This window comes from Carya illinoinensis, chromosome 1, assembly GCF_018687715.1.
Source record: "Carya illinoinensis cultivar Pawnee chromosome 1, C.illinoinensisPawnee_v1, whole genome shotgun sequence".
NCBI classification, from domain to species: Eukaryota; Viridiplantae; Streptophyta; class Magnoliopsida; order Fagales; family Juglandaceae; genus Carya; species Carya illinoinensis.
Genome location: NC_056752.1, coordinates 2,420,368 through 2,448,200, shown reverse-complemented (window position 1 = coordinate 2,448,200; position 27,833 = coordinate 2,420,368). Strand labels below are relative to the sequence as shown.

The following is a 27,833-nucleotide window of genomic DNA, read 5'->3' as shown; positions in this document are numbered from 1 at the left end:
GGTGACACAAGGATCTGGTTTGCAAGTTAATGCATGAGCGATAACAGGTGGTGGGTGATTCAAAGTTTTTGAGGACATTTCTAAGATGACTTTGGATTGAGACCACACACGTTGACATTAGGGGAGGAAGTGCCCTGGACTCTTCTGTCGCTGTTTCTGCTACAGAAAAATCTGCTGATTGTTTTAAATTTGTACATTATTATAGGGGCTAGGTGTTGCAATATTGTCAATGGAGTCACGTGGTTTGGTTTGGTATTTAGTCTTTTATCACATGGATCCGAAATAATGATTACAGAAAGTTGAGACCCTTTGGCCTTTAGTACTGAATTATGGCTAGAAGTTTCTTAGAAAAGGTGGGTTGGAATCGCCATTAGAGTCTTCCTTTGTTGGGTTTCTTATTGTGATGCAAGCTTAAACATCATACCTTGGTTAATTCTCTGCATTTTGTCGTTCATGACCTATTTTACACAATTTTATTACTGACCTTTTTTATTCTAAACAGCATTAAGCATAATTTGGGTCAGATGAGTCATGAATTACATACAATTTTCTTTTTCTTTTTTCTGTTTTCTTGAGGTCTATTGGGTCGGGAACAAAGCGAGTATTCCAATCATATCTAACAAGTGAAGATGTAGAGAGATATAAAGGAGGAGCTTAAAAAAAAGAAAGAAAAGCATCTACAACACAATCACAATGTGTACAGGCAAGTAATATACATGGGTGGGGTCCCCCTAAATTATTGTCAAGCCTGTCAATTTCACAACAGTGGGAATTAGTCCAGGATCCAAAGACAGTAATTCCGAGAAGCTTTTCACTGTTTTTAAAAGGATTTATAATATTCATGAATGCTCTCTCCACTCTGCAAATGCAGCAGAAGACTTACATCGCAGTGCCGCTCCCAATAAATGCTGTACAATTTCTGTATAAACTAATAGAGGAACTTCAGATTGTTCATACTGTCTGCACAAGTCCACTCTCCGCAATCTTTGGAGAAGATGTCATTACCTTAACCCGAAATGCTGCCTGCATATTACTTGGCTGGTTAGACGATAACAATAACTCTAGCATATTATTGCCACTTTAAGAACACATGTGAAATCCAAACAACAGAATCATATGATAACAGAAGAGGGAAAAAAAGAGCCTTTGACTAACTATTTTCAATGCTGGCTCATTAGCAGATAAACACCATGTAAAATCAATAACATTTTTTTCTCGAGAGAAATAATGAGGGCACGTTAGAACCCACATTCTGCAGGTGGAAGATCATACTTCTGATACAAATTTGAAACTGAAAGAAGATAAAAGGGGAACCAGTCACAAAGGCAATCACAGGCAAACTTGACATTTCATTTTGCAAGACCTACTTGTAATTTAACTCTACCCAGATATTTTGGGTGGATATATACATGTGCATTTTGTGACGACATCAATATATAAACCATAAGCGACAATATGCTATATACTGTGTAAATTTGCAACAATTGTTTCTACTTCTGCCTGTAAAATGTATGGTATGGTTTAAATCACTTTGGCTCAGAGAAAATGCATGAAAGTGGGTGGTAGAACTGAATAATGACTGACCGGTGACTGGACAAGACAAAGATTAACTATGGCTGGCAGCAGCATTCAGAGATGAGCTTAGCTTGTCTTTAGCTAATTTTGAAACTCATATAAGACTCCACGCCCTCCACACCCCACTCCCCCACCCTCAACCCCCCACCACAAACAAAAATAAAAAGAAGAAGAAGAAGAGCATAGATTTCATATGGAACTTCATTGGTTATGTAGTGGTCATGTCCAACATGCACTCATCCAAATTCAGCTGACATTATATTATATTCATTAAAATTCAGCAAACTCCAATACAGTGATTATTTACCACCTTCTTATCAGAACCAAACTCGATGACATCTGATGGACGGAAACGGGTAGGCAAGTTTGGAGGGACCCGATAGCGTCTCTCCTCATTACTGCACACGTACAGAGAATAAAATTAGATATGTTGTATAAACTGATAACAAAACAAATTGTCCTCCGCTTTCCATTACTTACTCTGTGATCCAGGTACCATATTCACTTCTCAAGTCAGTCAAGAAGAAGGCACCATCCTTGTAGCTAACACGTGCATGCATTTCAGAAACCTGAAAGAAAATACTTGTTATTTAACCTTGAACACAAAAAGAGGAAGCAGGTTCTTTTCCAGCTATAAAGTAAACCGCTGAAGTAGGCAACCGGCAATGTCACCTGTGGCAAAGGTATTGCTATTGATGTCCCTGGAAAGTCCTCATTTGTCACACTCCTGCAACCAAAATAATACATAAGAACGATTGACTTTTATGAGGAGAAAATATTAGTAAATCATGGGTGATAGAAGAGAATATAACAAAAAAATGTTAGTGCATGGGGTAGGACCGTAGGATTGTCTATAAATGACATGATTCATACTTAATTCAAGAACTGGAAAAGTAGCTCAACTGATGAGGACTTCTATTTGATCCATTGGAAGACCAGGTCTTATCATCAAATAAAACATAAATAGGTTTCATCCAAAAGCTTCATACCCAATAATGCAAGGCCTGTTCTCATCTCTGCTTAAACAAATAGGTTGTGAAGGGCCATTTTGATTTCCACATGGTAACAAAAACCACCTGCAAACAAAGATGATAAACATGAACCCCATTGATCAATGCATGTATGCATCAAGAAGAAGATATGTCAAAGAATGAAATTCATAAATACTAGGGCTTTGGACATACTCTCCACTAATGGCCCGCTCCAATGCCTCATCATCTGAAAACCATCTGCGTAACTGGTCATTTGCCTTCACAAAAGATTGACCACATACCACATATTAGTATCCAGATGATGACAGAATCCATTACTTTTGGATCACAAAATGAATGGGATAGACTTGTTTATGAAGTGACACAAAGTGACAAAGTACACAATAATGTTACTTAAGCAACATACTTTGTCTGAAAGTCTGCAACATGCCGGCCTTCCTTCAAGTTTTGAGCTGAAATGATAATATAGTTTGTTGAAAATGAGATGATACAGAGAAAATTTCCATTGCAACAACTCAAAGATCGTTTTTATAAATCATGTTTCTTATTCTCTGATTAAATTGAAATTTGAACTGTGGAAATTTGGAAATGCACTTTTTTTTTTCAGTACTTACGATGGTCAGTATTCCCTTATGCTACATCAGCCTTGATTTCTAGCGTGCATATCATATATATGCATTGATTATGGAAGTTTAAAAGTTGGAACAAGTGTGTATATAAGAAATTAATAATCCCTCGAAAAATTATTTTGTGACATCAAAAACTTGGGAAGAATCTGGCATAAAACAATAGATTTTAATACGTGGAATTACTAATTTTTAAATACAAGGAAACAGCTTGAGCATGGTAGAAGATGGTTTTAGGTCTTACCTGTTACCACCTAAGACCCAACTTAACATCAAGGGCATTGCCAAGTCAATAAAAAATCTCCCACCAACTCTCCCTGGATGTGGAATCCTAAACTTCGTCAAAAACTGCAAATAGGTTTGTAAGCATTGTGAATATCCACACAGCATACCAACTGCAACATCAAGCTCATTTTGTTTTTTGTTGTTAGTTGTGAGACTGAATAGAAAGCCTACCGATAATGGACCAAGTCCTACACCCAGATAAGCCTTGTAAGTTGTAGCCATCAATGCAGCCATTCTCGCCATTCCATGAATAATGGCGACTCGTAGTCTCCTAGATTCCTCATATCTAGGGGACCCAAAAAAGTGCGGTGTGACATAAGAAAGAGTACATCATTCGATTTAAATGTTATCTAAGAAACTATATGCCAGCCAAAATTTAAACAACATATATTTAAGATCAATAGAAATTTTTTCCTGTGAATAATTCTGATAAGATGGGCATTTTATTAAGTCAACTCAACTAAACACAACAGTGTGATTTCAATCGATTTGCGGTTTATCCCAAATGGGTAGCACAGTAGCCAAGAACAAAGACTTCATGAAGTTAAGATCACTGGTTAGACTCCTGTCCTCCCCCTTTACTAAGGGGTTCATTCATTCACTTAAAAATTGGGTTCCGCATATACCTGTTTTAGAGTTTCACCATTCACTTTTGAAAATTTTGCTAGGAAAATGACATACTACCTCTTCAGAGAAGAAACAATATCAATTGGAGTTCCTTGTTCAATGCTTTGTGTCCATGCTTTATCGAGTTCCAATGCGAGTTGATAACTATCCTGTAATAATGACATAAATGGTTTAAACAAATCTTACCTCACCCTTCATATGGATTCGCATAAAAGAGGCCCCATGTCCATTTGAGGAACTAATAAAAGCTTAATGATATTGTTTATTTAAATATTCTACAATTAAGAAAATCTGAAAAAAATTAGAAAATGAAAAAGAGGAAGGACAAGAAGAAAATGCTTATTATAAAAAATAAAATAAAAAATACACAGCTCCAGCAGATGAATTGTGATATAAATCTAACCCAGGATAATCATTAACTGAAATGGGATCAAAATGTACCAAATCAAAGATAGCAAGGAATACCTCAATGGCCATGCATCCCCCTTGACCCAAATTTGGCTGCATAGCATGTACAGAATCCCCAAGCAAGGTCACACGACCCTTTCCCCAAGTTAAAATTGGTGTGCGATCATATATGTCACGTCGAAGAATTGCATCTTCATCTGTGGCAAGTATCAGATCTATCACATTATCACACCAGCCCCCAAATATTTCAAGCAATCTTTCCTTTTTACCTGCACGTTGTACAACACCAAGAATTAGCAAGTAAAACAGTTTTCCGTACCCTTTTTTCCTCCCCTTTTCCAGTCAATGATCAGTAATAATCCCTCCATTTCAATAAATATGAAAGTTCACAAAGGAGAACAGGTAGAGTAGGTTCGATTTTGAATAAGGCAGGATCAAGTTTAAGCATAATACCAGAAGCTAAATGAACAAATGCTTATATTTTTGGGAGACAGACCAAAAAAGAAAACCTCTTATTTATTATGAGACAGAGGGAGACTTAAATTGCATAATTCCAGCCTATTTATTCCCCCACTATCTAAGGTTGGTCACTGGTTATAGCAGAATTGTCTTGATAAGACCTATTTTCAGGGCATGATTCTGCATTATCATTTCTTGTGCTTCAATGCACCATATGGGTCATGCTATTATAAATGATACTAAACTAACAAGTACCTTAAAGCATTAGACAACCCCAAATCTAAGTACAATTGAATAATTAACATGGAAGGACAAGGAAGATTAGAGGGATCCTCCACCAACCACATTGATGATATGACATGGAAACTAACTAGACAAACACTTGTAATTTATTACTAATTTATATATTTACTGCAAACACAAAAAGTAAGTTCATTTATGTGCATGAAAATTCCCTGTTCACAACCACACAGATTGCTATAATTTCACTTCTATTTCTTGTTTAGTCAGAAGAGCTCAAGTATCTAAAGTATATATACCACGAGGACCATCAACACCACCAGGTGGCTCCTTGTAAAATCCATACCACTGCATCTTTCCTGCACCCACATCTGAAGAAACGAAGTATTGTTTGTGTCCCAGAAATACTCGGTACCTTCAGAGAGAAGGATAACTGTAAGCCTCTATGCATGATACAAATTTATAAAAAATTACAAAGAAAAATGGTCTTAATGCATGTTTTAATCATTAAAAGGTAGAACTAAATGAACTAGGATAGAGAGCAAACATGTAAATCAAATATAATGAAACATACCCAACGGATTCAATGTCAGCAGGCACAAAATCTGCAATACCAGTATAACAAGTGTAGCCCGAGTAAATAGCTTCCGTGGATCCAAATAAGTTCTGTCTCACCTATTGAAGAGAAAAATGTTATCTACAATGTTGACCATCAAACTTCCTACCACTGGTGCAAATAATGTGTCCCAATGTTTGGAGTAGAAATTAACTTTAAGGAGCTGGTAGTGACACCAGAAATCACCGGAAAAAGTTCATGGGCCAGGTGATTGTGACCAATTGGTAACTGACCTTTTACAATAAGATATCTTGCCATACATCTTGACAGATATCATGATCTCTTTGAAAATAATATACTTCCTTTTTTATATTACTATATTTAAAAAGGACTATATTTAAAGGAAGAGAGAGTGCATTATACTAAAAAATGTCTAATAAACGAAGAGGCTTTTCATACAGGGTGCAGAATGCTACCTTCGACCATATACCATCAGCTCCAACCAGAAGATCACCTTCATGACACTGTCCATTCTCAAGAACCACAGTGACCTAAACTTGGGATTCAGAGAGAGAGAACAATAAAATGTTAACATCTCATCTCATTGTTAACAATAAACTTGGGATTCAGGGGATAGGTTTGGAAGTAAGATGAGATTCAAAATTTTCATCTCATCTCATCTCATCATCACAACTTTTTCAAATTCCCACACAAAATATAATAAACGATTCAACTTTTTCAAATCGCAATTCAACTTTTTCAAATTCTAAAACAATAATAATATAAAAAAATTATTTTATTCAACTTTTAACTTTCATCTCAAACTAAAAATTCTCATCTCACCTAAACCTATCCTAAGATATGGAAGAAACAGTAGTATGTAGGGATCTATTCATCATATGCATATTCCTTAAAGAAAGGAACTAAAAACTGGAAAATAACTTTCTATTTAACACATTTCTCGATAAGATTACAAGCAAAGCACAATCTCCAGCCAGTTAACAGCTAATTACCTTCTCTCCATTATCCTCAAATTTGACAACATTGCTGTCATTTATAATGACATCTTCCCCAACTGCATGAGCAAGAATTTGTTGCAAGGACATTCGGCTTATAACTCTCGTGACAGGAAGCCCCCGTTCTGCTGCAGGAGTGAATGTGTCAAACTTGATGTACCTGATACCCAACTTCATATTAGTTAATGCAAGAAAATGCTGATACTTGGAAGTTTCTCACAATGGTAATCTCGAAAACTATAATTATCCTACATATACAACAAATTAAGTTAAATTGAAAACTCATACTTTGGGATTATATTGGAACCAATCACTAATCTGACTGAGCATTAGAGCATTCAAGTATGTCTCTGTGCAAGGTATAAGCTTTCAACTACTTTATTTCACCAATGCTGGATTGGTCCAATGTAAAGATCATTTTCTGCCCAGGTGTTTTTTTTCTTCTCCTAGATGCGGTTCAACAATATCATGAGTGCTACTCCTTTCAGATAAAACGTATGCTTCCTTTTTCCTCTCTTGGGTAAGGGCATGGAATATTAAACTGTTTGAGAGGAGAACTCTAAAGTTAGTTCTCCTAGATCACATACCATTGATATTGTCAAGAGAATTTACATGTTTTTATTTATATATATTTTTTTACAACAACTACTTTGGGCAACAAATACATCGTAGTGCTTGCTGGCTGTTAAATAATCATCAGGACTCACCCCAACTAGTTTGCTGCATTATATTCGCATGGATTAAATTATCCATGAAACGCCTTTCCATACAAACGGGTGCAGTTGCAGCTAACTGATCTGAGGCATGAACTTCAGTTCCATAGCTTCATTAATTAAATTTGTGAGAATGCCTATGTTAACAGATTACGATGATCCAACAAGCTACACAATGCATTATCTGAAAAATACTCGTGAAAAAGGTTTTAAAAGTACAGCATATATACTAGGTTTACGATCACTTCAAACCAGAAGTGCAGCCTGCAAAATCACTATCTACTGCATCAATTACGTCACCCATTTAATCTAACCCAACCCTTTGAACTGCCTGTACATCACAAAAATTACAAGAAATTTAAGCACTTCCATGTAGATTGTAGCTTCAGTAGAGAAATAAATATGCTATAATAACTCTGGTTCTCAGAAGCATTAATAATTTAATCTATCTATGAGTTCCTTTTTCTTCACTTTTTTTTTTTTTTTTAAATGGCGGGGAACCACCCACGGCAGAGAGCCTTTAGAGCTCATCATGAAACCTAAATTCCCGAAGAGACCAGCATAGGAACCTACCGCCAGAGCCCCCCACTTAAATCGCAGTTTGATCCAGGGGGAATCCAACCTGTGACATGGGCTCATGCAAAGTAACTTGGAACGCTAAAGGTCCAGTCTACATCTTATGCAAAGCCACATCCGTGGACCCCCTGTTTATAAGTTTCTGAAACCAAACAGTCACCGAAAATAGCCAAGAAGTTAAAAGAACCAAATTTTGTTCTGAGAGTCCAATAATTTATGAATATGCAATAACTTCTCAAGTTCTTTTGATAGACATAAAAACTATTCACTACACAAACTTTAAGAATCGAACATATTACAATAGAAAGTAAAAACTACATTCAAACGCATAGTTTTAAACAACTTACCAATTGCCAGAAACCCCATCAACCAGTCCATTAATTCTATCCCCAGTGATGCATCCAACTTTCATAACCTCCTCAGCAACCTCCAAATCAATAGCTTCCAAAGCAGCCAATGCATTGCTCTGTATCTGAATTGGACCTCTGTACTGTCCCTCTCCTCTAATAGCACTCAAATCCTTCTCAAACACCACCACCTCAAACCCCTTCCTCTTCGCTGCCAACGCAAAAACTAGTCCACCGATCCCACCTCCAGCCACAAGTATCCGAAGCTTCTTTCGCGGCTCGCCATCTCTTTGTATTGGAGGTGACACAGTGGGGGCCTCTGCCACTTTAGCTTTCACCAGATCCAGCTTCTGCTTGCGCTTTCTGGTGTTGAAGTAATAGTTACAGTGCGTATAAGGAGGGAATTCTACTGGAAAGTCCTTGGAAACCAGAACTGGGAAGTGGGTTCTTGAAAAAACTGTGGTGGAGGGGTTGACGGAGTTACAAAGCAAAGTGGAAGCCATTGTTTCTTGGGAAAGAAAGACTTGTGCTCTGTGTCTGTGTTTAAGAACAGAGAAACAAGCGGTGGAATGACGACCGAACGGAAGGGGAGAGAGTATGTGAGCGGGCGTACGCGTGTGGGGTAGCAAAGATAGAAGCCAATCCCAGAATTTAACGCTAAGAATCGTGGTGCTCCAATAGTGGAGGATTCGAAAGCCATGTGGCTGTTGTTGGTCCCTTGTCCCCACGGTATAAATCTGCTGTGGAGGAAAAATCTTGCCGGATTTCTGACGTGGAGTGCGGCCAGGGGTGTAAATAATTCGGTACGGCAAAAGCGACCGAGTCTCAGTCCTGATCGGACCGATCGAATTATGAACCGGTGTCTCAAAATATTAATTTTACTTACATTTATTTTTATGTATTTTTTAAACACTCTATTAATATAATTAATTTTTTTAATTTTTTTAATACACAATTAATTATATCAGTAGAGTACACAAAAAAATATCCAAAATGACTACAAATAAAATTTTTGTATGTATATATTTTTTTAAAATATTTTTAATAATTTAATATAGTATTTATATATAATTATTATATAAGTTAATAATATAATTTTTATCAAATTTATTATCATTGACAATATAAAATATAAAATAATATATGCTATCAATTAATAAAAAATCATAAATTATGTAATAATTTATATCATTATATGTAAATAGTTAATACATCATACATTCATACATGCTTTACTATTTACACTTAAATAAAAAAAAATTTTAAATACCTAAATTGCATGCAAGCATCAATAATCTATGTACAATGAAACTATTTGATATTCATTAACCATATATAAAATGTATGACATTATTAATAATTATGCATTCTAAAGATTAAAGTCTAAGTTAGTAAGTAGTAATGATCAACATCATAAATATAATTATAGTAAAATATACTTTTAATGAGTTAGTTACAATATCCACAATAATAATTCACTTAATTTTAATTTAATAATTTAAATAATTTTTTTTTAATTTGTTTAAAAAATGAAAAAAAATAATAAAATAATTAGGATGGACTAACTAGACCAAATTGGACCATCGGATTGTATATATTATTAAATTAAAAAAATAGATTAATTTAATGTATCAACGCCTCTAGCTTCAAGTGCTCAACCTTATGTTAGGAATGGGTAGCAAAGCCCCGCACCCCACTCCATCGCCCCCACTCATGCAGGACGAGGGTTCCATTCCACTTATGCTGGTGGCGAGGGGTCTTGCCTGCACAAGAGGCAGGGGACGGAAGGGCTAAGCAACGCTCCGCATTTCCCCAATCCCACATAATATATTACATAATATATTATATATATTAAAAAAAATCCATTCAAAAGTGAAATGACGTCGTTTCATAATCACTTAAGCTCCCCCCTCCTCCCAAGCCTTCAGCTTCTCCATTTTCAAACTCTCTCTACCTCTCAGACTCCGTGATTGACTCACTCTCCTCTCTCTTGCCATTCTTCTCTCTCTCTCTCTCTCTCTCTCTCTCTCTCTCTCTCTCTCTCTCTCTCTCTCTCTCTCTCTCACGACATCTATCTACTTATCCAGTATCTTATCTCGCTGTCTCATGGTATTGCCAAAGGTAAGACTCTGCTGTCCTTTTTTTTTTTCTTTTTTTCTTTTTTTTTAATTTGGATCGAAGATTGGAGGAATGATAGGTTGAATTGGAGATGGAGGATAGGAATGATTGTGAAATTGTGCACTGTGGATTTATGGATTGTGATTTTGCATGTTTTTAGACCGATTAGATATTTGTTTTATTTATTTTTATTTTTTGGGAGTTTGTATTGTTTCGGATTGGAATCATAAACTAATTTAGGTTTCCAATCCGAAACCCTAAATTGATTTAGAGGGGATTGGAACCCTAAATTAATTTAGGGTTTCAATCCGAAATCCTAAATTGATTAAGGGGTTTCAATTGAAATCCTTGAAATTTGAAACCCCTAATTGAAACAGGGCTTTTGGATTGGTTTAGGAGTTTCCCTGAAATTTTGATTTAGGGGTTTCAATTAATGAATTTGAAACCCCTAATTGGAACAGGGCTTTTGGATTGGTTTAGGAGTTTTCCTGAAATTTTGATTTAGGGGTTTCAATTAATGAATTTGAAACCCCTAAATTGATTTAAGGTTTCAATTCAAACCCCTAAATAAATTTAAGGGTTTCAGATTGAACCAGTAAATCAATTTAGGGGGCAGGTAGCACCCCTACTTTATGCAACTGATGGTCCTCTCCTTGCTAAACCATCTCTATATTGATAAATGGTAGGTTTTCTAAAATACTTCACTTTAACTCGTCCAAATATTCAATATGCCGTGTATTTTGTATGTCAATTTATGCAAGCAACTCATGCCCCCCATCTGGTTGTTATTAAAATAATCTTCCAGTATTTAGAGGGCATGCTCAACTTGGGTCTTCAATTTGTTAGAACCTCCATATCAGCTCTTTTCACTGATGCGAATTGGGCAGACTCTAAGGATGACCTTCGTTCCACTATAAGACTTGCGGAATTGGTGTGGTTTATGCATCTGCTTCGCAATTTGGGTTACGTGCTACCAGCTTCGACATTGCATTGTGATAATATAAGTACTCTAAACATTTTCAAAAACCCAGTATTCCACCACAGCACGAAGCACATAGAAATAGAAGTTAATTTTGTCTAAGAGTGGGTCGCCCGAGGTGTCATCAAACTTGCTCACATTCTTGGCAATGAACAAGTCGAAGACAAGCTTTGGGTAGTCTCAAGTTCACTCCAAATTGAAGCAAGCTCTACATTAAACCCATCCCACCTTGAGCTTGAGGGGGAATGGAGAGACAAATCTCCATGAATCACTGCTTGTATCTCTTCTTATCAATGGTTGTCGTGATTCCTCTCCAACTGCATATTTCCAATTTATTGTAAATATTATATACGTTACATGTTTTTCCTTTTATAGTTAATTGTATAGCTATAATACTCTGTTTACTCCTCTGTAAAAGCTATATAAGTCAATATACCAGCAATGTATGAGGTAGGCTGTTTTTTCTTTTACAACCTCAATTGAAATTCAAGAAAAAAAAAAACATGATGTCTATAACATGCTAAGAGCACTAGTAGCATGATCAATCTAGCTAAATTTTGGCTAGGTTGTATAAAAACTAACTACAACACACAATATATGTAAAGTATTTTTTACCCAAAAAAAAAAAAAATGTATTTTTTACCAAACTTATTTTGATTGGCCAAATCTTAAATCATATTTTATTCATAAAATATTCCTCTTCCTTTATTCATCACGCGCCAATAACTGAGATGGATTGGCTATTTTATTTTGTACACTATTTGGTTGCGTTTGGTTTATCAATTCATTTCAATTTAATTTATCTCATTTAATTATTATAATTTTTTAACTTTTAACATATAATATAATAAACAATTCAATTATTTCAAATCTCAAAATAATAATAATATTAAAAAATAATATTCTAATAATATTTTATTCAACTTTTAACTTTCATTTCAACTCATCTCAACCCAACTCACTGTCCAAATACTTGGACATGCAAGTTGTGGTACTCGTGGTGTGTCCTAAGCACTATTCGATCCCTGCATATAAAAGATCGAACAACTTATAACCATTAGAATATTAATGTTGTTAAAAAAAGACCATTAAAAGTTTATATTCCTTAGAATAATACGAAAGTTAAAAAATTAATATGGACTTATTTTAAAATGAATAAATATTTTAATTAAAATTAAAATAAATAAAAATTTTAAAATCAATATTTTAATAAACTAATAATAGATTTAGAGAATTTTTTATTTGATGATGTTAAAAAATAACTGATTAGCCACTACTAATGCTCTTAAAACAAATGATGATTCCTTGTTGGTGGAATGAATAAAGAAAACAAAGTGGTTTGAAGGATGTTTGAGAAATTTGACACATATATTACTATAATAAGTTCATTTGGATTCTTAAAAATGTGCATAAATAATTGGAAGGGTTATGGGCAAGTTTGGAGGGTAGATATGAAAATTTTAAATTTGAAATAAAAATTTAAAATATTATTTTTTTAGTATTTTAATTATTTTAAAATTTAAAAAAATTAAATTATTTATTATATTTTATATAAAAATTTTAAAAAAATTATAATTTAAGATAAAAATTTTATTCCCCAAACGTGTCGTAAGTGATAACAGAAAAGAGTGGACATTGACTCGATCGAGCACGAGTTCATGGTCTATACATTTTACAAAACATCACATCCAACAGAGAACTTCACACGTCAGTGTCAATCGTGAATGACTAAAATCCTATATATATAGGAAAAATATAGTTACAAGCATAATTGTGCACTAATCTGTACATTAATATGATGTGATTGGTCAAAAAGTAGATTTTATTAATAACAGTGTTAATTTAAATTTTAAATATGAATAAATCAGTGTTGATACACAAATTAGTGCACAACTACACTTGTATGTAGCAAAACTCATATATATATATATATATATATATATATGTAATGTAGTCAATAATTTAAAAGTAACATATAACATGTCTTGCTCTTTTGCAATTTGGTATTCATTTCAACAAAGTAGGTTGCTTTTCAAGGGCGGTGGTGGGAATGTCGTTAGCCAGTACTACTAGTGTTTGAACCAAAAAAGGACAATTTGATTGGTTACAGTGGGATCCAATTATGTCAGAGTTTAGACTTTTCCTAATACGTGGCATCTGCTAGGGGTTTAACAGCCTGGGCCCTGGCCTACCTTATCCACGTTCAGGTGCCCTTGTGCCCCTGTGACCCCAAAAAATAAAAATAAAAATAAATAAATAGTGGGCTTTGTTGCCATTGACGTGTTGAAAAACCTGAGCCTGAACTCCACTAATTCTGATTGTTGTATACGTGTCCAGTCCTAGCACTTTTAATTTCCAAGGTGATGAGTGCAATACACACCAATGTTGGAGAAAGGGCTGAAGAAGCAACCCATGCTCATCACACAAAATATTATTAATATTAATATTATTATTATTATTCATAACAAGAAAATATCAATTTCACTATCAAATATCGAGAGATTATTCTGTGGTTACAATGAATTAATTTTTCAGATGAAATTCCATCAAAATAAAAAAAAAAATAGTAAATAGAAGGAAGCCAAGTATACCCTTTTTTAGAAGAAAATTAAGTTATTATTAATTACAAAAATATTTAAGATAAGAAACAAAAATAAAAATAAAAATAAAATAGGTTGGGCATAATGCCTAATGGAAGTGCCGTATCAAAGCTGGGCTAAAAGGCCTGAAGGGAAGATATTGCATGAGACAATTGGCGAAAGGCCCATTGGAAGAGGGTTGCAAACAAAGGTACAAAGTACAAACACAAACTACAAAGTGTGGGCATTTCATTCTATTCGAGGTCCTCTTTGTTGTAGCCAATCGTCCATTAAGATGGCTTGCAATGGGTGATGGCGATCGATGCTAAAGTAATTAAGTTTAGTATAGAATGATTTGTAGATTATATATAATATTACTCAATTAACGAAAAATATATAGGTAGTCGATATCCAATTACTCTTAGATCTCATTTGATTATTAAAATGAGATGAAAAATTTATAAATAATAATTAGATAATTTGTTAATACTGAAATGGTTAACGTTAAGATTTTTATAGAATTATGAAAAATTAGATTGAAAAAATAAATTATAAAATTAAAAGGATATTTAGAATATAATTTCTTAATATAATTTTTATTTTAAGATTTAAAAAAATTAAATTATTTTTTATATTTTATTAAAAATTTTAAAAAAGTTATAATAATTAAATAAAAAATTAAAAATTAAAAAATATTTATATTTAAATATTGAGACAAAATAAAATAGAATGAGATATTTTAAACATGTGTATCCAAAGCAGAGCTTAATCTAAAGTGGTCCCTTTATTTTGATATGAATGGCCGGGGGTCTTCCAAGGTACATATGGCCGGTGCATGGGACTTCACACCATTGACACTAATGAGGTGATGAGTTGACCATGATATTTTGCAGAATCGAGAATTCATCTTTAAAGAGGCGTCGGCTGATCCATATTATATTAAGTAATTATTTTTATTCTTTTGTCATTTACACTGATATATTAATGGATTTTAAATAATGATAATATTATGAATAAATTTTTATATAAATTATAGTACCCAATATATTTATCAATTTAATGATCATATGATGCGTACATTTATAGTACAGTGAGATGTCACAAATTTCAAATACTAGTTTTTTCATCTCAATTAAGAAATGTGCCATTCACTTTTAAAGTTGTGATTGTGAAAAGATAAAGTAAAAATGAGTAAATGAAAGATTGAAGAAATTCAAACGTAATGGGTTCCACCATTGAATCTAGGGGAGATGGCGGAGAAGGTGTAAAGTCATTAATTTTTAGATAAAGTATAGAATTAAAGTTCGAATTCCAAATCTGATATATGAAATTACAACTTATCTTAAAAAGTTTACATTGATAAACAAAAAAATATAGATTTAATTATGTATATTCTTTAAAATTGGAAGAGGAGGGTGACGAATATTGGGGCGAGGAATGTCCCATAAGGGAGGAAAGAGAGGTTTTTCAAGGAAGGGGGAGGGGGGGGACCAGACTTGGGAGGCGGAGAACCTCATCGGCAATCACATGATGATCATTAGAATTTAGGCATGGGGGAAGTCCATTACCATATGCCGCCCTCTGCATGATAATGAATTCCATGTGACTCTTTTTTTTGTAGTTTTCCTTGTATCACAAGAAACATTGCATGTTATTTGTTCAGATAAGTATGGTTGACTGGTTGGACGCTCTTGCTACTTGGAATTTCATCACAGGTGCTTGAACCTTGAACATGAGCCTGTCCGACGTGCATTTATACTCGTGCTTCACTAGATGCAAATATTACCTCCCCAAAAGAAAAAGAGAGCGAGAGAGAGAGAGAGAGAGAGAGAGAGAGGAAAAGCAAGAAGACAAAAAGAAAGTGAGCAGAAAATGTAGGCAGATTATACTTATGGTCAAACTCATGTCCTTGGTACTGATGAGTAAAAGACCACTGTTTTACTGAAATTGACTAAACAGAGACCAGCATCCAAAGCCTTCCCTCAATCCCTATCACATTACCTCATGGCTTGTACACTCTTCTTTCCCCACCTCCTAAAAGTGTTTTTATTCACCCCCAACTGATCCCAACTGTTTTCATATGTCACCGACTGTACATTCACATTCATCTCTTTAACTGCTGGGCCATCCCTAAATGATAGCACTATATTGACACAAAAGAATTACACAGATGGGGGAATTCATATTCATCACATAGAGCCATAGAGGCAATTATGTTGTGGCAGAAAGCAAAATATTTGTGGGACAAGAGGTTTCTTTCTGCTTTCGAGAAATTTTAATTATTTTGGTGTGGAACATGGGCAAAGAATGTGACGATTTATATCAGAAACCACCTGTAAAACTCGGATATTCTCCAACACCCACCTCTCGCCGTATCCTTCCCTGAGTATCTTAACTCTTTTAAGTACCCCACGACCTCCTAGTGAGGTACTTACGCACACTTTATCCTACAAACCAAGCGGTTCATAAATTAGCCGTGCATGGAAATCCTAGAAAATATGTACCACTTTGTATTTGTGGTCTTTTGTTTGTGATATACAGGACGTAGGCGTGATATTGTCGGAATTCTGTATCTTCACAAAGCGATAAAATTGTCCGTCTGTCAGACGGACAGAGATTGAAAACAGAACATGTAGCTACAAAAGCTTATGACTATGCTTTCGAGCCACGTTCGGTGTCTTTTGCGTGAAGTTCGCCGACTTCGTCGCTTCTGATACTTCGATTTGATCCGAAATATGGCCGTATGCGATTGAGGGACCTTCAAGAGTGTTGCAGTGGTCCAAATCCAATCAAAACTATGGCCAAAAATGTCATAAGCTACAGCTGTATTAGATACGAGTGCGTATAAGATTTGTTCCCAAGTTAAAGGTTTTCTTCTTGTTCAATGATTTTCAATGTGAGTTGAGCTAATAGGAAGATACCTGCTTCACTATTAGGCATAGAAAACCAGAGCTGAAATCAGAAAACCATGAAGAAAGCTTCTATTTCTCCGCACAATCTGGGTGTATTGCAAAGCCCGGGGGCTCCTAGTTACCGTGACAAAAATTCCGGGAGCCAAAGGGGTTGGAGCTCTGAACGAGTGCCAATGCCAGGTAAAAGTAGCCGGAGGCATTTAAGTGCTGCTTCTTTGATGCCATTCAATAGTGGAAGGGCATTGCCTTCAAAGTGGGACGATGCTGAGAGGTGGATTTGCAGCCCAATTTCAGGTCAGAGTAATGGTCAAGTTACATATTCACAGCCTCATAAGCGGCCAAAGTCCAAGAGTGGTCCGATTGTGCCTCCAGGGGTTGGGTGTTCTTCCAATTATTCGCCTGCAATGCAGGTGCTTGACGGGAGCAGCCTGAGGAGTTTCCTTGTGGGTTCTCCTTTATCAGCAGGAGTATTGGCTGCTGATGGTCTCTTTGTTCAATATGGTAACGTTGGTGTAGGACAGTCTTTTGTAGTGGATGTTGAGCATAGTGTCGCACATTCGGGTTGTTTGCCTGGATGGTCGGAGCTGTTGAGTGAGCCTTCATCTCCCAGCTCTCAAGGTATGATCTTCTTTGCTTTTTTATTTTTGTTGTATGTAATGTTTTAAAACAAGAACATTGTTGAGAATGAATTCAACCTGATTATGATCTTAGGCTAGAACGTTAAATTCATTCAACAGGGTTGAAAGCCTCTGTGGATGGGTTATCAGTCAGTCAGATATCCATTAACCAGTGGTAGCCTAACCACAAGATGAGGGGTTTTCGTTCCAAGTTTTACCTTAGCCATCCAATTCAGCTTGCGAGGATCACCTCTCAGACAAATTCACAGATTTAGGCAGTAACTAGAGTTAAGGGATTTATTAAGGGCCTTCCACCTGCTCTAGGAAATTGAGATAAAATCGATCTGTTTCTGAATATTTTGTGGAGGAGATTATCAGGGAAGCATAGTTAGACATAACTATAGAACCTGCCCGGAAGAAACCAAAGAACTTGCCTGTGACCCAGTTCTGTCATAATTTTTGTCATATGAGGTTGAGATAGTAACATCCTACAAAGCTTGAACAAGAAAATTTTTGAATAAACTCAAATACTATCTCAAACACAATGAAGCATGAGTAATTTCGTTTCCACAGTAATTTAAATGCCTTATTACAGTTCACTGCAGAATAATGCATTTTTAACCTAATTAAAAGTCTTTACATGTAAGCTTGTATCTGTTACATCATAAATGTAATTATGTACAGATGAGAAACTGGATGGAACTGAGGAAACTGTGGCCTCTCGTGCTGTTTCGCGAAGAGATATGGCCACACAAATGAGCCCTGAGGGCGGCATCAACTCATCTCCTAGAGCGAATTCTTCATTTTCTTCAACTCCTCCATCTTTCACATCTATTGTGGAAACAGAGGCTGGAAGTTCTACTAAAGTAGAAGTTAAGGATGTGCAGGTTGACAAACGAGCCACTGTTATTAATTGGTCTAAAAAACATATAGCCAATAGGACTAAGAAGAGATCGCTCCATGTTGAAGACTTCAATAATGATAAGGAAACTCGAACTGCATCTTGGGATATTGCAGAGGCGGAAATGAACATTTCAAAGTATGTTTTCTCTGTATTATTCTTGAAACTCTCCTGCATTGTCCATTAGAAATACTATTTCCCAACAACTTGAACTTATATTTTATGTTTTTAGGTAACTTGTGGAGAAACACAAATCTTTAAACCTGCTTTCTCCCTTCATTGCATTGGTTAGGATATATAACGAGTAAAATTGAATTTGTCCATAAAACTGAGCAATCAATGATCTGCCTTTCTTTTTTTGGCTGAATCAATGATCTGTCTTTCACTCCTTGAATACGGGAACCAACTTATCCCTCATTCATGTCCTTTCTGAGCTATTGCTCTCGAAAGTTTGGACTAGAAACAACTGATTTTCTTAGTAGACTAGAGAAAACCTTTTCTGTTTGGTAAACAAATGTGGAAGTATGGATACCGAGAAACTTCCAGTGAAGCATTCAGTTGGTGGCAGCTATGTAGTCCTGTGTAAAAGGACTTGCTGTAATAATTCTATGGTCTCGTGCAGGTTGAAAAGAGAGGAAGCCAAAATCGCCGCGTGGGAAAGCTTGCAGAAGGCAAAAGCCGAAGCAGAAATACGGAAACTTGAGGTTAATTCACTTCTAGCATTACAACTTATATACCATCTCAGCTACATTTTGACATTTTGTTCTTGCAACACTGACAAAAATGCTGAGATGCCTTGAAGGATCCGTTTCTAACTTCCTATTTGAAAAATCTATGATTTTTTTTAATCCTGTTTTACTGACTACCTCTTGGCTCAGATGAAATTAGAGAAGAAGAGATCATCATCAATGGATAAGATCTTAAGCAAGCTGAGCATGGCACAGATGAAAGCACAAAAAATGAGAAGCGCAGTGTCAGTCCAAGAAGGCCATCAGGACCCCAAGACTTTCTGCAAGGTTGTTTCTTTCAGAAAGTTTGTGCGAATGGGTTCTTTCCGTAGTTGCTTTACCACCCATGAGTTCTAAATCTACATTCAGCGCTCTCCTCTAGTTTACCCTTACACCAGGTAATGCATGCACGGAATTTCTGTCTTCAAAGAAAAGTTATCAAAAAATGTATGAAGTTCGTTTTTTGCACGACATTTTTAAATCAAACATCAGGGATTGTACATGACTACTTCTACATTGGATTCTCCATTGCCTTCAGGTAAAAGGACAGCGTAGACCAGCCAGTATGCGGATTTGAGCAGTACTGCAGTAATATGATGAGAAAGACACTTTTTTCTGAATTCAAAAGCTTTATTTTTTGGCGTTTTTGTCAACAATACAAGCTCTTCAATCTTCATATGATTATCGTGTCTTTCAATATGTTTCTGGAGTACCTTTTTGGGCATTGTACAGGGTTACATCATGTGTTCAAGGACTAAGAATTTGGATCACTACAAACTCTTCAGTTCTTGTATTTATACTTCGACCGTTATTATTGATTGTGCATAAAAACCTTCCTTTGCATGTTTTACTAATCCTGTTTTCTGTAAATCTTTCGTGAAATACACCTTAATGGCAACAGGAAAGCTCCTTGTTATTGCAACATCAATCAATCAGCCTCATGCAGTTTCAAAATGCAGGGTGAACCTTCAGGAACAAAGGGACAGTTCCATGTCCCTCGGGCTTTTAACATTAGAATAAAAAAGACATCCAACACTTTAAGGTTTTTTTCCTAAACACGAATGTACAAAAACTAAAAGCTGAGATCCCTACAATCGCCTTAGTTTTATCTCAAGCCTTAATAGAGAGCGCAATGTGTCAATTTGTAATACACTGCAAAACAATGCAAAGTCCATTTATCCCTAGAAAAAATACATGAGGAAAAAGTTGGCAATTGAAATGATCCACGTCACTTTTTTTCTGTTTGAATGCATTGTCCAGTGTAAGGACAGGACTGCCAAGAATGGCCAAATTAACAAGCAAAAAAGAAAAAAAAGAAAGAAAAAGATTAAAGGGTTTGTAAAAGGATTTAATCAAATGTGAAGTAAAGAAAACCGAGTAAGGTTTACCACTAACTGGAACAAGAAGAAGCTAATGTTAGATGAAAAATAGTGACAATTCACGGAAGGGAAAATGTCACAAATCAGACCCATGACACTGACAACCCCACCCAACTGTTTTTACATGACTTGTGGGATACAGACCGCATCCTTCCCACCCAGCAATCCAAGCTATGATGAGGCCATGCAAAATTGAACCAAAAGAGGAAATTAATTACTAATTAGTTACTAATTTAATGCATATTAGTGAGCAAGGAGGCTCAATGCATCACATAACAGACTAACTCACTAATAATGTTTCCAACCTCTGACTGAAACATGACTTATTGAACTGTTTGAGTTGGGAACCGAGTATCAAAAAGCCATCCTACCAATAAATTTTAAGTGATACAGTTAATGGACTGCAATACATTCTTTCTGACATCCCTATATGACATCAGACGCAATTTCAAGTCCTCCCAGAGGCCAAGACTCTTTAGTATGGCCTGTACCTCCAATCTGCTCTTGATGGTCTCCCCCCACTGCCGAGTCCATAACCCCACTGGAAAACAAAGGTGGCATCATGTAAGCGAACATCATAAAATCTTATCGAGAAAACACACACATAAAAAGCAGTGAGGATTTCATTTATTAATTGCAGATGAGAAGCAGGTTCTACAAAGACAGAGTCTTCTCATTCCAAAGATTACACAAGTAATAAACAGAAGTCAATTACTAGATCTGCCACGGTGAAACCTTATGCATATACTCACATCATCAAAATCCAGGCTTCCATACATCCTGCCATAGGTTCGCATTGGACCACCATAGCCGCCAAAGGATTCCGCAGGATTCATCATAAAACTTCCACTGGGACCAGCATCTTCAAGAGGTGTGGCTGAATCTATCGCAACCTATAGAGCAAGTCAATGAATGAAATTCAACAATTTTTTTTATTAGTGAATTAAAGTCTATCCTTCATGACTAATCAGAGTTGAAAAATGGTTGCATGACATCATGCAAATAACACTTGGTAGAATCGCAAAATGATCACTGTTGAAAAAGCCTAACCTACTAACCTGACGTCACAGGAAGAAGGAAATAGAAAAAGAAGGGGAAGGGCGGGGAAATTGGCATGAACGATAGTTAGATTTGAAAGATATAAGAAAAGTTCATTTTAATACCTGATGTCCGCAAATCTCATGAGGTCTTCGAGATACACGATCTGCTACACCATCATCAGCAAAAGTTACAAAACCAAAACCTCGGTGGCCAGTCCTCTTAGGGTCCTATATCATAAGCATTTTCCATGAGTATCAGTCCCTTGAATCAAACATCTGCTAATATAATATGTATCTATCTTACCCTTGGAACATAGACATCTAATATACGGCCAAATCTACCAAAATACTGGCGGAGATCTTCAGAGCTTGCCTCCTGAGGAAGCCTCCCGACAAAAATCTTCTTGCCCATTCCTCGACTGGACTCACCCCCTAATTCAACATAATGAGGAAAAAATGAATGCATATTAATATTACTGGCATATACTTGACATATGGTTTCAAAGGTACTTACTCCCATAAACTGAGCCGGGATGATCATATAAAGTAGGAGCACCAAGGGCTGCATATCTAGTTGCTGCAGAAATATAAGCATTGTATGCACCATATCCACCCTGTGCCGTTCTGCCCATTGGCCTGAAGTCATCTTCCTGAAATATATCATATTAAATAGCTGAAATAAAAAATAGAATAGTGTTTTGAACAAAATCCATATATAGAATAGAAAAAAAAAAAAAAATGGACTTTCTTCTTTGAGGAGGGGGGTAAAAGGTGCAACCAAAAGAAAAAAGGCTAGGCGTGCTCTAACTTGCCTTTGGTGTTGCTCGATCAACAACTACAGTAGAACCACCCAATTCATGAGTTTCAGCCATCAAATTGTCCACAGAGTCTGCAAGACCACAAACAGATAATTACAACTAATTTACTGCTAACCTTGGCCACGCTTGCCGTAATTTTTATTATTAAAAAAAAGTAAAGCTTTTTATTTTCTGGGTTCTGAGAGTTAAAAACAAGAATTGCTAACAAAATTTCTTGAAAAATACATGTGTTTCTGCTAACTGAATCAATTAATTCCTTTCTCTTTTTGGGTTGGGCAGGGGTAACGGGGGGTGTGCTTTGCTTAAGCATGATCCCTTCGGACCAAAAAATATAGAGAGAAGAAAGGAAAACAGAATAAGAGCTTTTGAGGATTTCCCATGCAGATAGATTGAACTTCCATATGTCAGCACACTCGTAAATGTGTATGGGATGGTATATGATGGACTCAAAAAAAGATAACATGATAGAAAGGCATCTCCTCTTCCATTAGATGGTAGTTATTGGGAAGATAAAGGCAAGATGACGGCATCCAAGTTGCCAATGTCATGCAAAAGCTAGATGCATAGCACCAAAACGAAGAAAAATGGTCTGACCTGCACTTGCAAAGGTGATAAACCCAATTCCACGATGAATTTTTGAGCCTTGATCCTTCACAGCACATGGACAAAATTGCACCATGTTAATTCCACTAACGCAATCGTTGCATGTATACATTTGATTTTGTAGTTGTGCACGTATGTAAAAAATGTACATATATATGTGGATGTACGTATATATATATGTACATCCACATATATATACACACTCGTGTACTTGGGCTATGCATATTTCTATCAATAAAATTTGTTTACCGGTTAAAGACATATATACAAACATATGTAGAGAGAGAGAGAGAGAGAGAGAGAGAGAGAGAGAGAGAGAGAGAGAGAGAGAGAGAGAGAGAGAGAGAACCTTGGGCATGTACAAATCTGTTATATCGCCATATTGCTCGAAATGACTAAAAAACCAAAGAAGTAAAAAGCATTAGATCACCATGCTTATTCATCATTATTCATAAATTATGTTGATTCCCAGAATATACAAAAAAATATAAAGTATTATGATAACATAGAAATCATTACAATAGTGTAGAAATCAGAAACATACCTTCGAAATGTTTCTTCTGTCACAGATTGTGGGATTCTAGCAACAAATATCCTGGTAACTTTCTTTGCAGGTGCTCTCATTTCCTCCTGCCAATAGAAAAACATTACATATAATTCTCAGCTCAAAACTTACATTTCTGAAAATTACTTTTTCATTTTGTCGGACAAGAGTGAGAGACAGGAAAATTATAACAAACAAATAAAATGGATGATAAAGCATCTACTGTTTTATATTTTTATAACAGAACCTTCGGGGTGGCCACTTTAACTTCCAGCATTCGGTTTCCAAGAAAGTGCTCGCCTGACAATGCGTTCTACCACGAGAAATATTTCATGCATAAAAAATGAGGAAATACATTATAAAGATTTAAAATTGTAAAACCCAAATTGTTATCAGATAAAATCTCCCAAAATGTCTAGATACATGAAGAATAAAACCTGAATTCCAATGAATGTAAATCTGCACTTACCTTAGCATCTTCAACTGATGCAAATGTTACATAACCAAAGCCACGAGATCGGCCAGTTGACCTCTCCTAAATCGTGGAAACAAATAAGGAAATATAGGCCTTCAAAAAGTATTTCAGCATAATATCAAAACAATTAAATGTATGCATTCTGCACAAGGAATCCAAATATTCAATTATTGTTGAAAATGAAGTCGCTGATGTACAAACAAATTACAATTAAATAATTGAACCCCTAGAGATTGGCTCAACTGGTAAGAGCCTTGGTCTTAGTGGTATGCTCCCTTTAGGTCTAAGTTTGGATACTTGGGTGCAAAACATTTATAGGATCCATCAGACATTTTTTTTTGGGGGGGGGGGGGGGGGGGGGGAGAGAGAGAGAGATAAGTAACAAGGTATTATCTTGTAGAGACTAAAGAAGCCTCATAAAGGTCCAACTCCAGCCTTCACTTCAAAACCCAGAGGCTCGGCTATGTCCTGAGCAATGCCACATAAACATCCATTTACATTAATCCAGCAAGGAGAACAGTGGTTTAATTCCTAGTTCTATGAAAAATTTTCAATCTATGTCAAGGCTTCATTCACAAGGAAAGGTACTAGAAACCAACTACAGAAACCATAAATTTCATTCACTGAAAATGTACTAGAAAATGTTATGGGCTTATAGCGTTGCCTTACATGATTGTCAAAATGTAAGTATAAAATGAATTTGATATTAAAAATAATACAGGAAAAATATAATTTTAAGAGAGATCTACTACTAGATTCTTCAATAGTTCTAGAGGATTGAGGCAAGGGGATCCCTTGTGTCCTTTCCTATTTATTCTTGTCATGGATGCTTTGAGTAGAATGATTGATGCTGCTGTTGTTGGAAGCTTAAAGGTCTCGCACCTCCTTTTTGCTGATGATTCCTGTATTTTCAGTGGCCCTAATCAACACCATCTTTGATCTTTGAGAGACCTTTTGCTTTGCTTTGAATCTGTTTCTGGGCTTAGCCAATTTCTCTAAGTCAGAAATAGTCTAGTGGGTCCTGTCTACTTTGGATTTGGCCAACAGTTTGGGTTGTAAGATCCCATACCTCCATATTGAGATATCTAGGCATTCCTTTGGGTGCCCCTTACAAATCCTCGTTGATTTGGGATGGTGTGATTGAGAAAATAGAGAGGTTGGCTGGTAGGAAAAAAATGTATTTGTCTAAAGAGGGAGGAATTAATCTGATTAAAAGTTCGTTGTCTAATATTCCAACAGATTTTCTTTCCCTCTTTCCTTTACCCGCTGTGGTGGCCTGTAGAATTGAGAGAATCTTCCATAATTTTTTTTGGGGTGGTCTTGGTGATGATAGAAAGTCCCATTTAGTAAATTGGGATAAAGTTTGCTCACCAGTTGCTTGTGGAGGTTTGGGGTTTCATAATTTGAGGCTTTTTAAGAAAGCCCTTCTTGGGAAATGGCTTTAGAGATATCAATTAGAGAAGGCGGTGTTATGGAGAAAAATTATCGATGCTATATATGGGGGGGCTTAGGGGAGTTGGTGTTCTAAAGAGGTTAGAATTGTGTATGGTGTGGGCTTGTTGAAATATATCGGGAATGGCTGGGGGTAATTCCTTAATCGTTTCATTTAAGGTTGGTGGTGGAGAGAATTTGATTTGGCATGATCTTTTGGTGCGGGGATTTGGTGCTTAAGAATTCATTTGCTTCTCTTTTTAGGATTGCAAGGGACAAAGAAGTCGCCGTGGCTAATTCTGTATTTTTTTCTAACAACTTCCCTCAATGGAATGTGAGTTTCATTAGAAACTTACATAATTGGGAAGTGCCCGTTGTTTCATCTTTCTTCAGTAGGCTTTATGATATGAAAATTGTGCCAGGAGGGGAAGATAGATTGGTGTGGTAACATGCTAGAAATTCCATTTTTACTGTCAGCTCTTATTATAAATCACTGACTTTTCATTGTGTCAATCAATTCCCTTGGAAGTGTATTTGGAGATCAAAGGTGCCCAGTAAAGTTGCTTTCCTCCGTTGGTTGGTGTCTCTTGGAAAGATTTTGACTCCAGATAATTTGAGAAAACAAGGTATAATCTGTCTTTATTGGTGTTATTTGTGTAAGAACAATGGTGAATCAGTTGACCATTTGTTTCTGCATTGTAAGGTGGCTAAGACATTTTGGCTAAGACATTGTAAGGAGATGATACCTTTAGTTTGTCCAGACACAAACTAAGCGCAAACATTAATTGGAAACTAAAAACTGCAGAAACTGATCAAGTAGGTCTAATGAGAGAAGAAAAAAGAAGTATCAATTATGCTACTGTGGAATTAAGCTAAGGTGGTGCGAACACACATATATAGTTGCATCAAGTTGTCAGGCAGTGAATCGTGTGAGTTAAGATCTACGGGAGGGCTAACCTTCATGACAATGCAATCCTCCAATTCCCCAAATTTGCTCATATAATCCCTCAGCCCCTCCGTATCCACATCCCAAGGAATACCCAGAACCTAGAAATGCAAATATTTTACCTCACATAATCAAGAAAATGAGATTCAAGAAACTAAAAGTTCGTATCCTACAATTCTAAATTCAAGCAAAAAGGAATAAAATAAATAATTCTTTAAAAAAAAAAAAACTAACCACAAGCTTACGGTCCATGATAAATTTGGAGAAGGCTTCGCTGTAACAAAACGGAAGCGAGAAACCCTAAATCTCTCACACAAATATATATCTCTCTCGTCTCTCTAAATCTCTCACACTCTCTGGCCCCTGCACATGGTAAGCACACCTCTTTCTCACACACAAGTGTCAAATACCAAATGAGACTCACCATTTTCACCTTTCTTCAAAAAAGAATAAATTGATTCCCGATCCTTCAATTTGCGAGTCAAACAACTCCAAGAAAACGAAAAATTACAACAAAAAATTTTCTTTGTTTATGAATATACGCGCTCACTGACCTTTTTCGAAATACCTGCGGGATTTTGAAAACCCTAAACACAGAGGTCTTCCCCTCTCTTAGTTCTCTTACCTCTCTTCCTCTCGCTCGCTCGCTCGCTAGGGCGCCGCTCCGCTCAGGACCTTTATCGAATTTGAGGATTTGGAGACGGCACCGTCCGTGTATAACGAGGCTTCGTAAATGAGAAAGAATCGTATGGTTCTCAGACCACCGTATCTGGCTCCACTTTTTTTTTTTTTTTTTTTTTACCATTTATCTGGTTTCGTTAATTGAGTAATATTATATACTGTACTATCATTTTATTTGTATCTTATTATATATGATGTGGTATATTTATTACAATTTGATCATAAAGAAGCATATGATAAATTATCATTCAATAGTGATAAATATGACACATCTTACTTGAAACGCAAATAGGATGATAGTATGGTATATAGAATTTTTTAAAATTAAAATATCTTATCTCATCTTATTTTATTATTATAATTTTTAAAATTTTCATACAAAATATAATAAATAATTCGATTTTTTCAAATCTTAAAACAAAATTAATATTAAAATTTTATATTATAATAATATTTTATTTAACTTTTAATAAAACATCTCATCTCATCAATATTACGTAACCAAACAAGGCTTAATCACATGTCTTTGAGCTTGTTTGGATTTAATAGTATTTCATCTCATCTCATTTTAACTCATTTTATCATTAAAATTTTTCTAAATTTTCACACAAAATATAATAAAAAATTTAATTTTTTAAAATCTCAATTCAACTTTTTCAAAT

The 27,833-nt window shown here is 35.7% G+C and overlaps 3 protein-coding genes across 5 annotated transcripts; 1 reads left to right on the top strand and 2 right to left on the bottom strand.

The window, feature by feature from the left end:
* Nucleotides 1-654: 654 nt before the first annotated feature.
* Nucleotides 655-9,100, bottom strand: LOC122305542 (zeaxanthin epoxidase, chloroplastic-like). The gene is made up of 16 exons (XM_043118141.1): nt 8,421-9,100; nt 6,782-6,944; nt 6,245-6,319; nt 5,787-5,887; nt 5,512-5,627; nt 4,571-4,782; nt 4,163-4,254; nt 3,650-3,764; nt 3,438-3,541; nt 2,974-3,019; nt 2,760-2,824; nt 2,565-2,651; nt 2,248-2,302; nt 2,056-2,144; nt 1,886-1,973; nt 655-1,023 (listed from the first exon to the last, which is right to left on the bottom strand). The coding sequence occupies exons 1-16, from the start codon at nt 8,921-8,923 to the stop codon at nt 952-954; spliced, it is 1,983 nt and encodes a 660-aa protein (XP_042974075.1). The 5' UTR covers nt 8,924-9,100; the 3' UTR covers nt 655-951.
* Nucleotides 9,101-16,350: 7,250 nt separating this feature from the next.
* LOC122305520 lies at nt 16,351-20,108 on the top strand. The gene is made up of 5 exons (XM_043118118.1): nt 16,351-17,626; nt 18,310-18,664; nt 19,149-19,230; nt 19,405-19,652; nt 19,793-20,108. The coding sequence occupies exons 1-4, from the start codon at nt 17,065-17,067 to the stop codon at nt 19,609-19,611; spliced, it is 1,206 nt and encodes a 401-aa protein (XP_042974052.1). The 5' UTR covers nt 16,351-17,064; the 3' UTR covers nt 19,612-19,652; nt 19,793-20,108.
* Nucleotides 20,109-20,670: 562 nt separating this feature from the next.
* On the bottom strand, nt 20,671-27,249 carry LOC122305524 (heterogeneous nuclear ribonucleoprotein 1). 3 transcript variants are annotated; one of them, XM_043118132.1, is made up of 14 exons: nt 27,116-27,249; nt 26,725-26,853; nt 26,502-26,591; nt 24,108-24,173; nt 23,886-23,951; nt 23,639-23,724; nt 23,444-23,489; nt 23,086-23,140; nt 22,486-22,562; nt 22,188-22,323; nt 21,978-22,105; nt 21,797-21,901; nt 21,386-21,526; nt 20,671-21,174 (listed from the first exon to the last, which is right to left on the bottom strand). In XM_043118132.1, the coding sequence occupies exons 2-14, from the start codon at nt 26,740-26,742 to the stop codon at nt 21,109-21,111; spliced, it is 1,080 nt and encodes a 359-aa protein (XP_042974066.1). In that variant the 5' UTR covers nt 26,743-26,853; nt 27,116-27,249; the 3' UTR covers nt 20,671-21,108. The 3 variants fall into 3 exon arrangements, with proteins under 3 accessions (XP_042974066.1, XP_042974065.1, XP_042974068.1); XM_043118131.1 differs by having other exon boundaries at nt 27,045-27,211; XM_043118134.1 differs by lacking the exon at nt 26,502-26,591 and having other exon boundaries at nt 27,045-27,211.
* Nucleotides 27,250-27,833: the final 584 nt, after the last annotated feature.